General features: G+C 39.5%; 1 protein-coding gene across 7 annotated transcripts in view; it reads left to right on the top strand.

The window, feature by feature from the left end:
• Hecw1 (HECT, C2 and WW domain containing E3 ubiquitin protein ligase 1) overlaps positions 1-16624 on the top strand; it is a 302639-nt gene that overhangs the window by 171950 nt on the left and 114065 nt on the right. For all 7 annotated transcript variants that reach the window (XM_060372935.1, XM_060372932.1, XM_060372937.1 and 4 more), the window contains one exon: positions 1954-2123. In XM_060372935.1, coding sequence (XP_060228918.1) covers positions 1954-2123 — 170 coding nt within the window. The remainder of the gene's footprint in view (positions 1-1953; positions 2124-16624) is intronic.

Below are 16624 nucleotides of genomic sequence, written 5' to 3'. Positions count from 1 at the left end.
ATAGATAATATTTGTGATTAGGATATCCCTACATTCATTAAATTCACTCTATCTATCTATGACAAAAGTAAATACTGTGCCGAAAAGAGGGCGCAAAAGTAAATATGCTTGGTACCATATCTGAGTTCAAACCCTAGGACCTACATAATGGGAAGAGAACCAAGTCTTGCAAGTTTTTTTCTATATCCATACATGTTCCAGCTTGTGACGAGAGAGAGAGAGAGAGAGAGAGAGAGAGAGAGAGAGAGAGAGAAAGAGAGAGAGAGAGAGAAAGGAAGGAAGGAAGGAAGGCAAGAAGAGGAAATATCAAAATATTCTCCATGCCTCAAAGATAAACAAGGGAAAGGTCACCTAATCCATAACCAAAGATGATAGTTTTTGTCACCTTGGCATAAATGAATCTCCTTGGAAGCGAGAACCTCAATTGAAAAACTGCCTCCATCAGACTGACCTATGACCATGCTGTGGGGCAATTTTTTTTTAATTGCTAATTGAGTGATTTTTTTAATTTCTAATTGAGTGATTTTTTTTTAATTGCTAATTGAGTGATGCCATGCCTGGCCAAGTGGGCTTGGGCTATCTTTTTGTCTAAGATTCCAAGCTGAGAAAGCAATAGTTAACAGGCCAGCAAGCAGCTTTCCTCCATGGTTCCTGCCTCTGCTACCACTTGAGTTTCTGCCTTGACTCCCCTCAATGATGGACTGTGATCAGGATATGTAAGCCAGGTAAACTCTTTCATCACCATGTTGGTTTTGGTTTGTGTTTCAAAATTGCAACAGAGAAGCAAGAACACTAAGAAAAGCCCGCAAACATCACAAAGTTGACAAGGCACAAGTTGGCTTTGAGTATAAAATAAGAGTTGAGGATTCTAACAGGGACCAGCTGGACAATCAAACTGGAGCCTGACAAACCAGGACTATAAGACTTTTGCATGAAGAAATAATACAAAATTTGATTTGAAGGGTGTATAGTAAAAAGAGTCAGAAGAATTGAAGAACATGCATTTGAAAGAGACACCTCTCTACAACATGAAATTATGTGTAATCAAATGTCTTAAGATAGATCTGGCCAACATCCCTTCTTCTTGTTTCTAATAGTTTCTAATAACTCTCATCATTGATAAGTGCTTAGCTCCACAGAGGCTGTGTTTCCTTTTCTCTGTTTTTTCAAACCCTTTGTTCTGTTTATCCTTACTCAGTGAATCCATATTTATTGTAAAATCACTTCCCTTGGTTTTCTTATGTCTTGACCTTGGAAAACGACTTTATATCTTTGATCTAACATTTCCAGTTAGTTTTCTTCCATGCCCATCACCTCTGCTGACCCTCAACCTCTCACCCATTTGTTTGTGGAGCACCAGAAATCCAGGAGAAAAGTGTCCACAGTGCCAGTTGAATTAATATATAACAAGGATTTCTTTCTCAAATACAGCATATGACAGGAACTGTTCCAAATAATATTCTGTTTAGATAAACATCGGTCCTTGTTTGTACTGAGATGGGAAATAGTCTAAACATTGTAATAAAAAAAGTTTCACATGTATATTACTTACTTTTCTATGGCTGTAATAAAATAACATCACCCAAAGCAACTACAGACAAGTTATTTTGAGCTTATGATTCCAGAAAAGTAAGAGTCCATTATGAAAGGAAGGAAAGGCAGCAGGTGGATGGATCAGAAAGCTGGGAGATCACGTCTTCAGCTGTAAACACCAAACATAGAGTGAACTAGAAGTAGGATGAGACTATGAACCAGCAAAGCCTAGTGACATCTTGCACCTTCCAGAGTGTGCCCAAACAGTGCCAGTAACTGGGACAAGTATTTAAATATTTGCAACAATGGGGGGCATTTCTCATTTAAACCACCACATCATGTTTTGGATTGCTTGTTCTTGCACAGGACTTGTAGGTACCCAACCTCATTAAAACATATAAAATGTCATTCATTTTATAGATTTCCAGGCCATGGGATTGAAGAAAGGGATGTTTTTCAACCCAGACCCCTATCTGAAGATTTCCATTCAGCCTGGGAAACACAGCATCTTCCCGGCCCTCCCTCATCATGGACAAGAAAGGAGATCCAGCATCATAGGCAACACTGTGAACCCCATCTGGCAGGCAGAGGTGAGTGTTAGGGAGTGGGGATGCTGAAAGGAAGATGAAGGGATTAAATTAAAACAAATGGTGATGAGCCCACCCCTGTGCTCATCTTCTGGTGGAGCATAGATTTTATTTTCAAACTCACGGCCATGAGATTCGGGCCTTAGTCGAGAGTTGTGTTCTCTGAGGGCTTCACCTCCAGGGTCTGAAATTACTGTCCCAGGCAGCATCAGGTACTGCTTTGTCCCTGCTGCTTTGGTGTGGTGGCAGAATGCCTTTGCTCCAGCCCAAGATTCAATCCAAGCATCCAGAGAGTAAAACAAAAACAAAAGCAGGAGGACTGGAGAGATGGCTCAGTGGTTAAGAGCATCGACTGTTCTTCCAGAGGTTCTAGCACCCACGTGGCAGCTCACAACTGCTGTAACTCCAAAAACTGACACCATCACAAAAACATACATGCAGGCTAAACACTAATAAACATAAAATAAAAAGAACCCAGAAGGAAGGAAGGGAGAGAGAGAGAGAGAGCACTCTTTAATAATTCATGACTGGGGCAGTAGTCAATGCTCAACAGGAGCCAACCTTGATCTGAGCGTCTCACAGTTTATACAGGGTGTTATAATCTTACACAAGCTTTCATCTGCAAGTGATTTTTAGGTTCCTGCCAAAAGTTACATTTTCTGAGCAATTATCAATTAGGACATTTTTCCAGCTAACAAGATCTTTTACTTACTCAAAGAGCTACAGGAATCGGCTCTCAAAACCTACAGCTGTGGAAAACTGGCCCTTCCTCAAGGCTGTCTAGCAAATGTTTACCTCTCAGATAAGAGCAAGCAGTTTTGATGAACAGCTGTAATAAAGCAGAACTCAGTGGACTTTTTCTAAACTTAAGTCAGAAGTGTAACTTTAATTCACTTTTTGTCTTTTTTTGTTGTCTAGGAGACACTGGTTGGTGTGTCTCCTATCTTAAAGTTATATCTAAATAGCAACTGAGGCAGAGCCTCAGCTAAATTTCTTATTCCAGTGTAACTTAATATTTTTTAAGCAAGCTTATTAGAAAAACCCTTTTATCACATTTAACCAGTCTTAGTTATCATTTTTTGCCACATGGCCAATAGTTTCTTTTCTGATTCAGAACAGGTGCCTACAAGCAGAAAAGGCACATTTAAATGTAATTTCTCCACAGCTCTCTTCATTCTGTCTCAGCCAAGAGCGCCAAAATATAAATGTGCTCCTCTGGACAGCTTCCAGAGATGCTAACTCCATCAGCTTCCTGAGATAGATAAATCAGTCATCTCTAGAATACTCCTGACTTGTTTACACATTGCTCAATTTAAGTAGACACTTTTTCAGGCCATGTTGGTGGTTTGGATAGTGGAATGCAGTTTGCTTACAGTATTGAATAGTTCATTATGTCAGTAAAGGACCTTCTCTCCTTCTAAGTGTGACTCCTCCACCAGCCAGTACTTAAGAGTTCTTTGACAAATCATGTGTTGTGCTGGGCCTCACAGTAACTCCCTCCTCTCCCAGAGAACCTACAGGAACTTGTCACAGCCTGATTGGCTCCTTGGCTCTCAGCTTATCTCTGAAGAACACAACCTGATATCTGTGTGGATGTAGGCATGGGTGGCTTGTGGCAAAGGTGAACGAGCTGTAACACAGAAAGTCAAAGTGTAACTGTGCAAACACAGAACACGGCTCAGGGCCTAACTTTTCCTGTTAACAATTCTGTACTTCTGAGTCATGAGTTATCCTTTGATCCATGAAATATCCTCACCCGTCTACTTATATCCAGCTGTGACTGATGATGTGTGCATCACCTAAAGCACTTATAGGCATATTTCTTCCTTTATTATCCAAAATAGACCATCCCTACTACCGGTTTGGAATTTCCAAACACCATAGACAAGAAAGTGTAGTTAGATATTTGTGTAGTTAGACCTGTTCCATTGTCTCCTGAGTTGTACCCATCTCATTGCTAAGTTTAATTACCCTTTTCCAGGCTCCACAGAAAGGTTTTCTAGAGCTTTGAAACAGAAATGAAATAATGCTTGAGCTACTGTTGACAGTTATGAACAGATTCTAAAACACTGAAAAGATCACTAATATATAATATTGAATTTACAATGACGTGTTCCTTCAATCCCAGATAGTCTCATCAATAATCTCTGAACTACCTACTACATTCCCGGAGATAACACAAAATGCTACAGCAATTAATTGTATCTGAATAAAATGAGCATGTTTGCCTAATACACTTGTTACCAAGATTTATAAGTCTTAGAAAACATTTTTAAAATTCGCACTATCAGGATGGTTTGGCATTTAAAATGTCAACTAAATGCCCTTAACATTATAAAATATATGCTTTCATTTCATAAGTCTTTACTTAAAATTGCTTTTTCTCTGGCAATATATTGACAAATGCTCTTATTCTCTGCCCTAGGTTTGTGCATTACATTTAAAATGCTATCATTGGAATTAATTCAATAAATCTCATCAAAGAGCTGTAGCTTAGACTGACATCACTCACCTGTGCCTGAGGTTTTGGATTCCATTCCCAGCACCACGAAAACAAACAAAATGGAACATAGCCCCACAAAGCATCTGGCAACTCAATGCCAAGAAAACGCTGCTTCTGCACACACAGAAATCTCCAGTCCCTGGCAACTGCTGCCAAGTGGCACACAGGATAGATTTATCCATCTAACCAGATTCTGCTTTAAAACATTTGTGCTTGATAAGGTCCAGATTAAGGGAAAATGTAGATACTTTTTAATTAACTTTTTGAAAACGTAATATAATGTGTTTAGATCATATTCACCCCATTCCCAACTGTCCCCAGATCCATCATGTTTTCCTTGCCCACCAAACTTTGTGTCCTCCCTTTTCTTATGACCATCAAGTCCAGTTTGTGCTATCTGTATAGACTTAAATTCTCTGCCTCCAGAGTGTGGTTGACTACACTCAAAGAAAATTGATTCTCCCTTGCCCAGCAGCTGTCAATTGTGGATAGTTCCTTGACTAGGCATGAGAACTTCTCCATGATAAGATTTAGCCTAGTCGAGCTTGATTAGGTCTCATTCATACTGTCATAGCTGCCGTGTGTTCATGTGTGTGACATCCTTCCTGTGTCCAGCAGACACTGTTTCTTCAGAGTCATCCACCACTTCCACAAGAAACCCTACACTTTGAAAGGAGGGGAGGGGTGATGCAGATTTCCCTTTTGGAACTAAGCCTTCTGTGGGCTCTTATTCTCTACACCTTGACCAGCCATGGGTCTTTGTGTTAATCTCTATCCACATGGTTAACGGTTAACGATTGAGAGGTGCACTAATCTGCAGGAATAACAAGTCATTCGGAGCTGGTTTATGACTACGCCGGGGCAGCAGAGTAGCAATATTAGGTTCCCTGACAGGGCTCTCGGCCTTTCTAGCCACCAGTCCTGGTGTTTCACCTGTGGAGCAGGCCTGAACTCTAATCCCAAAGCAGTTGGTTATCCTGTGATGTCTGTTCCACTCCAGTACCACTGAGGGTGCCTGGCCAGCCCGGTTGTCATTGTAGCTTATGGGGCTCACAATTGGGTGAACTGGTGATTACTTCTCCGCTCTGGTGGCATGCATAACACCTTCCGGTACCATGAAAGCTAATGAGAAGGAACGAAGCTTCCAAGTCAGCACCAGCCTGACTTCTCTGTGTCCTAATACTTAAGTGTTTTGCCTTAAGCAATACAGTCAATGTTATGCTTTCTTGAAATTTCCCCCACTGAAAAAAATTAGTCTACTACCACAGTCATGTTCTTAGGACATAGGCAGAAGATAGCCAAATTTATTGCCAAAAATATCACAGAGATGGCTCCTAGCCCATTAGTTGCTATTGTTCCCTCCTTTAGACCACTGTCATCCAGGCTCTTGCTAGACTAGCATGGCCCTTTAAGCTTTGCTTACAGGATTCAGCATCTTTTTTTAGTCCAAATTCCCAGAGTCATCCACGCAAAACAAACAAACAAAAACATGCTCAGGTTCTTACTAGAAACAGCCCACTCTCTGCTACCAACTTCTGTGTTGCTTACTGCTCTGTGGCTGTGTTAAAACACCATGACCAGGGCACCTCAAAGAAGGAAGAGTTTATTTGGGCTTATGGCTCCAGAAGGAGAGTTGATAATGGCAGAGGAGGCATGCCAGCAAGTAGCTCAGAGGCCATATCCTCAACCACAAACATGAAGCCAAGCATGCTGACTGGAAATGGGGCCAGGCTATCACCTCTCAAACTCTGCACCTAGTAATGTACTTCCTCCCTCAAGGCTGCATCTCCTCAGAACCAGCCAGGACAGCAGCACCAACTAGGAACCTACTTTTCAGATGCCTGAGCCTATGGGGTGTGTTTCTCATTCAAACCACCATAGTGTTATCCTAAACTTATGCTCTAATTATTTTATTGTCCTCAACCAAAGTATGAATGTTGGGGTAAAGAATGAGCTGTGTTTCTAGTTAAAATCACACCCTATCCAATAGAAAATATAAACACGAATGAAATTTTCAAGAAAAAAAGAAATCTTACCAAAAATAGAGTCATTCCCCTCCAAAAGTATATACATAATATGAAATAGAACAAACCTACATATACACTCTCTCAACTTTTTTTGTAAAAATAAAAATTATTTCAAAGCTACTTAAGATTTCAGTGTGATATGAATAAGAATGCATTATTTTAATTTTGAGAGTGAGTCATCTGCACCAAAATTGGCTGTAAAATACTGGCTAGGACTTATTCTATTTCTTTAGATTCTTTGCACATGTAAAGCACAGCATCCTGTGTCCTGCCTGGTTTTCCACAGACAAAACCAGGCGTTCCTAGGTGAACTCCAGCACACAGGATACAGTGGCACTAAGGGGACAACTGAACTCCACAGCAACCTTCCTTGCATATGTGACAAGAAACGGGTTATATTGTCTCACTGAGAAGAACACGGTCTGTCCGGGTGGGCAAGGCACGCCAGAAGGCCTGAGGCTTTGTCCACACGGCTATTGACATCTCTGAGGGGTGGGAAGCCAAGTTCATGTGCTGAAACACAGCCACTTTTAACACCCTAGCTCACACCCCATGGCCCCGCATCTGCCATGGAGGTCCCACTTCCAGAGTTTCCACAACCTCCCAAAAGAGAGCTACCCAACGAGGAAGATGAAGCATTCAAGCACTTGAACCTGTGGGCGATGTTACACTTTAAAACTATAACACATTCTCTTCGTCTTGTTTCTTCCTTTTTTTCCACTCTGATGTTTCCTTAGCCGCTATAGGCAGGGGTACTAACAGTGGATAGGTAAGAATTGCCCTCATTTGTGTGTGTGTAATTGGTCACTTATATGATTTTTATCTTCATTTTTCTTCAATGCAACTCTGTAGAATCATTCAGCGTATTTTTTTTGTTTGATTTTCCAGTCAGAAACATCAAACCACCTTTCTACTTCTGTTTTCTTTCATTTGTATTGGGTTTTTCCATAATTATATTGTTTTCACAGTGAATATTTTTTAATATTTTTTATTTTTAAATGATTTTATACATTCACTTGTATCCCAGCTGTAGCCCTCTCCCTCTTTCCCTCCCAATCCTCCCCTCCCTCCCTCATCTCCTCCCTGCCCCCTTCCGTGTCCACTGAGAGGGGGTGTCCTCCTCTCCTTCCATCTGGTCCTAGCTTATCAAGTATCTTCAGGATGGTTGTTATCTTTTCATTTAAATTTAAAAAATAAAATAAAATCAATCAAACAAACGATGATACAGGGAAAGACATTTATACAATTTCCTCTATCTCTTTCTTCCCTTTAACCTCTTCATGTCTCCTCTTATTCCTTCTCAAGTTCATGGCATTTTTTTTTTCTTTTAACATTATTGTTACATATTTGTGAATAAATATAAATACAATAGGCTGAGTTCATTTAAGTTTGCTTGTTTGTATACACTTTCAAGGCCAATCACTTGGTACTGTTTAACTACCTAAGGGGTTAACCCTGGAAAAGACTAATTCTTCCTCTCCCAAAAGTCATCAGGTCTCCTGTGGTCCAAGAAGCCAGCTTTCAGAAATGGCCTGACATCTTGCAAGGTTGTATGCGGTACATTTCAAAGAGTCATCCAAGGGTATTCTATGACTGTCTTAAAATAAGTTGTTGCCCCTTTCTGTTGCCTGGTAACACATCTTCCCCTCAGACTCTTTCTCTCCCAGCAGCAATCCCCTGAACATAGCTCTTTGACTCAGGCTGAACTTCATTCCCACGTCTCTGTCCACGTTGGGGTTGAATCTGGCTTGGGCTTGCACAGTTCTTGAGTATGAGTTCATAGATGCAGCTGCTTTGCACGTATGTCTGGAGATGCTCTTTCCTTGTGCTCATCCATTACCTCTTGTTCTGCTACTCTTTCTTCCTCCTCTTCCACAAAAGCCTGAGCGTTGAGAATAGGGATGTGATAGGGATGTACTGTTTGGGGCTGAACATTACACAGTCTCATTCTCTGCACTCTGGTATAATGTGAGTCTCTGTATAAATTACCATGTTCTACAAGTAGAAGCTCCTCTGAGAAGGGTGAAAGGCGCATTAATCTGCGGATACACACATATCATTAAGACTTGGTATAATATCATGTGCATTTAGCAGAATACTAGTAGCAAGCTCTTCCTTAGGAACTATGGTTAGCCTGTCTAACCACTTGTTTTCGGGCTGGTAATGGCACAGGGTATGGGCTTTATCTTGTGTGACGGGACTTAAATACGGTCAGAAAGTTTTGGTTGCTCCCGTTAATTTCATGTCACTGCTGCTCTGGTGTGTATGTCCCATTAGTCTAGTTGTACTTTAGCTCACAGGGTTCAAATGGGTGAGACCGCTGTTTACCTTTCATATCACCTGGTAGTATAGATATCACCTTCCAGAACTGAGTAGAGACGAAGCTTCCAGATCCATACCACCTTGGTTTCTCCCTGATCTGTGGCTGAAGCTATGATGTTCATCAGTCTTACCCTCACCTTCTATAGCGTAACCAATAACATCATCAATGGCTTGTAAAGCTTGGGCACCTCCCTGGCCAACAACTCCAAAAGAGGTAACTATTCCTAGCACTGGGATTTTAATTTCTTAGCCTAGAGTTGTACTGTAACTTCCTTTTAGATATGTACGTGTGTATGTATGTCTGGTTTAAGAAGAAGCATCTATATTAGTAGGTTTTCATATGATTTGTCTGAAAGGTCTTTAAGGTCACTGTCTGTCCTCATATTCCTTCCTCTCCTACCCTCTTAGCCTCCAAGTTTATTAACTCTTTCTGTTTCATTATTCCTCTTTGGTTCTTTATACCATTGTGTTTGATCTCTTCCCCTGAAATGCTCCCCACTTCCCATTACTAATTTTCTGACCTCTGTGGATGTTCCAAATGAAGCACATATCTGAATAGTCAAAGTGACATACACAAATGAAAGAAAACATGTAACATTTTTCTTTCCAAGTCTGTATGACCTCACTCAGAATGACAGTTCTCAGCTTTTCTTAACCTGTGAAATTCCTATTTCGCCGGTTGCAGTGGCACACACGGGTAGGCTTTGCTGAAGGAGGCAGAAGCAGGAGGATCACGAGTTCGAGGCCAGCCTGAGCTACACAGAAATTCCTATTTCATTTTTTGAGATTATAATATTTCCTTTTCCTCACTCTTAAACGTTCCATGTACCCACCTTGCTGTCTTTCAATTTCATGGCCTCTTTCTTTTTAACTGTTGCTACACACATACACACATTTTTGTTGCCGAAGGACCTGTTGTATTTAATAGCAGCCAATATTAATTGATTATGGGTGTGTGTGTTTATATTAGCACCCATACTCCAGTGTGCCTCCCTGTGATAAGCCATTCTAGCCACAGCGTTCTACATCTCTTCTTACATCCTAACTATAATTCGCTGTCCCCTCCACTCTTTCATGTGTACCCCTCCCATCCAAAAAACAAAAACAAAATACTTTCTAGTTTCCTAGCTTCAACTTTTGTTACAAATTAAACACAAAAAAAAAATATTTAAAACTAGGAGCCACCTGTTACCTCACTCAAAACATTTTTTCTGGTCTATTCTGTTACCTGAAATAGTCATGGTCTTGTTCTTTACAACTGAGCATGTGTACCAAATTTCCCTTATCCGTTTGTCAGTTTGCAGACATCTACACTGACTCCAGTAGCTGGTTACTTCTGTAACACGTGTGCCACTATTGCACCAGGGTGTCTTGCTGGCAGGTCATTGTTGTGTGCAGCAGCAGAGATTATAACTGGGTGATACTGAATGATTGCTTTTCTCCTCTAGCAGTCTGCAGAGTAACTTCTAGTACCGGGAGGTTACAAGTAGTAGAAGTTGCTGGTCAGTAGGGGTGAAGCTTCTAATTAGGCACCAGCTCATTTCTCAACGTTTGATGGCATAAGCGTTATCTTTAGCCTTACTGTCAGGTTAAGGAAAGCAACAAATAACTTTACAAATAGTCTATTTGGCCAAGGATTTAACAAGATGTAGCAAATTCCTGGCACCGTGAGGTTTGCTTGGTGGTATAAGATGTCTAGATGGGGCATTGTCTCTATTTTTCGGTGACTTCATTTATGTTCCTTTCATACATGTATATATTTTAGAAGCTTCTAAAGTAATAGCTTTTCATGTGGTGTTCCTAATGGCCTTTGGTGTTACTCATATCTCCCCATATTCGCTTCTTATCTTTCATCCCTTTCCTTATTCATTCTCATATTCTAGTTTCCTCTTTGTCTCTCTGTGACAATAAATTTCATTTCCCTTTCCTTGGAAGATCTTCTCCTACCCTTAATCCCTTAATGGATACCTATAACCTCTGTGGTTACTCATGCATACTAAAGGCTTAAAAGCTAACATCCACATATAAGAGAAAATGTTAGGGCCTGGGTCACCTCACTCAGAATGATTTTTCTAACTCCATCCATTTACCTCTGTTTCATACTTTAATTTTTCTTATTAGATGAATAATATTCCTCTATGGAAATGTGCCACATTTTCATTATCCGTTCAACAGTTGATAGATATCTAGGTTGTTTCCAGTTTCTGGTTATTGTGAACAAAACGGCAGTAAACATAGGTGAACAAGTATCTCTACAGTAAGATGTAGAGTCCTGCTTCTGTGTTACCTCACTCAGGATGACCTTTTCTAGTTCCATTGCTTTGCCTGCAAACTTCATGTTTTCCTTTTTTGTAATAGCTGAGTAGTATTCCATTGTGTAAATTTACCACAATTTCTGTATCCATTCTTTGGTTGAGGGAAACCTAGGTTGTTTCCAAACTCTGGCTATTATGAATAAAGCTGCTATGAACATAGTTTATAGCAAATGTCCTTGTGATATGGTTGAGCATCTTTTGGATATATGCCCAGGAGTGGTACAGCTGGATCTTGAGGTAGCACTATTTCCAGTTTTCTGAGATAGCACCCGTTGATTTCCAAAGTGGTTGTACAAGTTTACATTCCCACCAGCAATGGAGGAGAGTTCCCTTTGCTCCACATCCTCTCCAGCATGTGTTGCCACTTGAGTTTTTGATCTTTGCCATTCTGATGTGTGTGAGGTGGATTCTGAGAGTCGTTTTGATTTGCATTTTCCTGATGAATAAGGACACTGAGCATTTCTTTAAGTATTGCTCTGCCATTCAGTATTCCTCTGTTGAGAATTCTCTGTTTAGCTCTGTACCCCATTTTTTAAATTGGGTTACTTGGTTTGTTGCTGTTTAACTTCTTGAGTTCTCTATATATTCTGGACATTAGCCCTCTCTCAAATATAGGGTTGGTGAAGATCCTTTTCCCAATCTGTAGGCTGTCATTTTGTTCTGTTGACAGTGTCCTTTGCTTTACAGAAGGTTTTAAGTTTCATGAAGTCCCATTTATTGTTAATCTTAGAGCCTGAGCTCTTGGTGTTCTGTTCAGGAAGTTGTCTCCTGTGCCAATGTGTTCAAGGATCTTCCCCACTTTTTCTTCTAACAGATTTAGCGGTGTCTTGTTTTAGGTTGAACATACTCACTTTATGTGGATATTAACCATATGTTATAGGATAAACATACTAAAATCTACAGACGTAGAGAAGCTAAACAATAAGGAGGACCCTAAGGAATGTGCTTAATTTTCATTCTAAAATATTCTACCCAGCAGGGACTGAAACAGATGCAGAGACTCACAGCCAAACTTTGGACAGAACACAGGGAGTCTTATGGAAGAAGGGGGATATAAAAGGGCCTGGAGGGGACAGGAGCCCCACAAGGAGACGAACAAAGCTTAAAAAAGAAAAGCTGGGCCCATGGGGAACTTCAGGACTGCAGAGACTGATGCATCAACCAAAGACCTCTCTAGGTCTAGAGAGGACCTAGACCCCCTGCTCAGATGTAACTCATCAACAGCTCAGTCTCCATGTGGGTTCCCTAGTAAGGGGCAGGGGGTGGAGGGAAGAGACAATCTCTGACATGAACTCAGTTGCCTGATCCTTGATAAACTTCTCCCTGGTGGGGTGACCTAGCCAGCCCACAGAGGAAGCAGATGCAGGCAGTCCTGGTGGGACCTGATAGGCTAGGGTCAGACAGTAGGGGAGGAGGACCTCCCCTATCAGTGGACGAGGGGAGAAAGATAGGAGAGAAAGAGGGAAGAAGGGTGGGACCAGGAAGAGATGAGGGAGGGGGCTACAACTGGGATACAAAGTGAATAAATTGTAAATAACAACAATAATAAAAATGATATAGAGTTTTATGTACATTATTTTATTTATTTTTAATATAATTTTAATTTATTACAGTTTTCACTTTGTATCTCAGCTGTAGCATCACCCTCATGGCCTCCCAATCCCACTCTCCCTTCCTCCCTCATCTCCTCGCATGTCCCTTCCCCAGTCCACTGATAGTGGAGGTCCTCCTCCCCGTTCATCTGAGCCTAAAGGGTCTCATCAGGACTGACTTTCATAGTCTTCCTATGTGTCCTGGTCAGGCTGCTCCTCCCTCGGGTGGGGGGGAGGTCAAAGAGCCAGACACTGAGTTCATGTTAAAGACAGCCACTGCTCCCCTTATTAGGGAGCCCACTTGGAGACTGAGCTGCCACAGGCTACCTCTGTGCAGGGGTTCTAGGTTATCTTCATGAATGGTCCTTGGTTGAAGTACCTCCAGCAATTTTTCTTTATTCAGCATTGTTTCATCTATCCTAATTTTTACTGTTTCCATATAAAGTTAAAGTTATTTTTTAAATTTCTATGAAGAATTGTGTTAAAAATTTGATGGGGATTGTGGTGAATCTGCATATTGCTTTTGGTGGGATGACCATTTTCACAATATAATACAAATCCATGAGCATGGGAGCTCTTTTGATGTCTTCTTCAATTTCTTTCTTCAATGTCTTAGTGTTTTTTAATAATACAAGTCTTTCGCTTCCTTGGCTAGAGTTAACTCAAGATTTCTCTTTTTTCAGGTTATTGTGGAAGGTATTATTTTCCTAATTTCTTTCTCGGTATGTTTGTCATTTGTATATAAGAAAGCAACTAATTTTTGTGAGTTAATTTTGTATCTTGCTACTTTGATGATGGTGTTTCTTAGCTGTAGACATTTCTTGGTGTTTTTTTTAGGGTTACTTATGTATGCCATCATATCATCTGCAAATAAGGATACTTTGACTTCCTCCTTTCCTGTTTGCATCCCTTTTGTTATTTCATTTCTCTAGCTAAGATTTCAAGCACTATTTTGAATAGGTATAAAGAGAGTAGACAGCCTTGTCTTATTCCTGATTTTAGTGGAAATACTTTATATTTCTTCTGCTTAGGCTGATGTTGGCTGTGGGCTTGCTGTATACTGCCTTTATTATGTTGAGGTGTGTCTTTTGTATATGTAGTCCCTTCATGACTTAATATCATGAAGGGGCATTGGCCTTTGATAAAGACCTTTTCTTCATCTAATGAGATGATCATGTGGTTTTTTTTATCTTTCAGTCTGTTTATGTGGTGGATTACATTTATTGATTTATGAATTTTGAACCATCCCTGCATCTCTGGGATGAAGCCAACTTGATCATGGTGGGTAATCTTTTTGTTGTCCTCTTGGATTCAGTTTACAAGTATTTTATTGAAGTTTTATGCATCTATGGTCTATAATTTTCTTTCTTTTCTTTTTTTTTGGGGGGGTGGTTGGGTCTTTGTGCAGTTTTTGTATCAGGGTAGGAGTAGCTTCATAAAAAGAATGATGAAATGTTTCTCCAGTTTCTATTTTGTGGAATATTTTGAGGAAAGTTGGTGTTAATTCTTCTTTGAATGTCTGAATAGAATTCTGTACTGAATCCATCTGGTCCTGTGCCTTGGGGATTTTTAATTACTGCTTCTATTTATCTAGAGGTTATGGGTCTGTTTAAATTGCTTATTTGATCTTGATTTAACTTTAGGTTTCCAGTTTTTGGAGTATAGATTTTTAAAGTATGTCCTGAAGATTCCCTAAATTTCCTCAATGTCTGTTATGGTGTACCCTTTTCATCTCTAATTTTATTAATTTGTATTGTCTCTCTTTTAGTTAATTTGGCTAAGGGACTATTACTTTTCTTGATATTTCTCAGAGAAATAATTCATTTCATTGAGTCTGCATTTTTCTTGTTCTTTTATTTGGTTGATTTCAGAATTAAGTTTGACTATTTCTGGCTGTATACGTGATTTGGGTTTATTCTTTTCTGTGTCTCCATATTTGTTTATGTAGGCAATTAGTGCTATGAACTTGCTTCTTAGAACTCATAGGTTTAGATATGCTGTGTTTTCATTTATATTCAGTTCTAAAAAGGTTTTCGTTTCCTTCTTGATTTCTGCTTTGGTCCATTTTTTTTTTTTCATTCAGGAATGAACTATTCAGTTTCCCTGAATTCATAAGATTTTGGTTGTTTCTTTTGTTGATATCTAGCTTTAATCCGTGGTGTTCAGATAGGATCCAGTGTGTTATTTCAATTTTCTTGTGTCTGTTAAAATTTGCTTTGCGTTCAAGTATGTGGTCAGTTTTAGATAAAGTTCCATGAGCTTTTAAGAAGAAGGTATATTCTTTTGTGTTTGGGTGAAATGTTCTGTAAGTTATCTGTTAGGTCCATTTAGTTTATGATGTCATTTAGCTCCCACATTTCTCTCTTTAGTTTCTGTCTGGATGAGAATGAGATATTGGAGTTAGCCCCTCTGTGTGTGTGAAGTTCAATATGGGATTTTAGCTGTAATATGTTTCTTTATTGAACTTGAGTGTCTCTGTTTATTGCATAGATATTAGAAATTACAATGTTCTCTTGGTGGATTTTTCATCCCTATATCTTCTTATTAGTTTTGGATTGAAGCCTTTTTTTTCAGATATTTCAATAGCTACACCTGTTTGCTTCATGGGTTCATTTTTCTGAAATACATTTTTTTCCATCCTTTTACACTGAGGTGATGTCCATCCTTAATGATGAGGTGTGATTCTTGGATGAAACAGAGAGGTGGACCCTGAATTAGAATCAAGTCTGTTAGTGTGTGTGTGTTTTTCTTGGAGACTGGAGACCCCTGATGTTGAGAGTCATCAGTGAGAAGTCCTTACTCATTCCTGTTGTTTTGTTGTTAGGGTGCCTCCAACCCAAGTTTGATTTCTTGTTTGGGATTTTCTGTTCTGACTGAAGATTTCCTTCCAGTGCTTTCTGTAAGGCTGGATTTGTATGTATAAACTGCTTAGGTTTGTTTTCTTTTTATCAAGGAATGGTTTTCTTTCTCTGTTATTGATTGATAGTTTCTCTGGACACAGTAGTCTAGGCTGGTATCTGTTTTCTATGAGACTTTGTAAAACATCTATCCAGGCCATTCTGTCTTTCATAGTTTTCACTGAGGAGTCAATCACTAATAGTCTTGAGTTTATATGTTACTGCACACTGTATGTAGATTTTAATATTCTTTCTTTGTTCTATGAATTTACGGTTTTAATTTTCATGTATTATGGGAAATTTTTTTCTATTCCCTATTCTATACACTTCTTATACCTTGATAAATGCCTCCTACTTAAGGTTATAAAATTTTTCTTCTATGATTTTGTTACAAATATTTTCTATGACCTGGGTTTCTTCTCCTTCCTCTATCCCTACTGTTTCTAGGCTTGGCCTTTTCATAGTATCCCAGGTTTCCTGAATGTTTTATGCCTGGATTTTTTTTTTTTTTTTTTTTTTGAGATTTAACATTCTTCTTGGACTGACTATCCATTTCTTCTACCTGGTCTTTAACACCTAAGATTAAGTGTGATACATTTACACAATAGAATACTCAGCAATTAAAAACAAGGAAATCATGAAATTTGCAGGCAAATGGTGGGAACTAGAAAAGATCATCCTGAGTGAGGTATCCCAGAAGCAGAAAGACACACATGGTATATACTCACTTATGAATATTAGCCATATAATATAGGATAAACATACTAAAGTCTATAGCCCTAAAGAAGCTAAACAATAAGGAGGACCCTAGGGAGGATGCTTAATCCTCATTCAGAAGAACAAACAGG

Source organism: Meriones unguiculatus, chromosome 19, assembly GCF_030254825.1.
Source record: "Meriones unguiculatus strain TT.TT164.6M chromosome 19, Bangor_MerUng_6.1, whole genome shotgun sequence".
In the NCBI taxonomy this organism is placed as follows: Eukaryota; Metazoa; Chordata; class Mammalia; order Rodentia; family Muridae; genus Meriones; species Meriones unguiculatus.
This window is presented reverse-complemented; position numbering and strand designations above follow the sequence as displayed.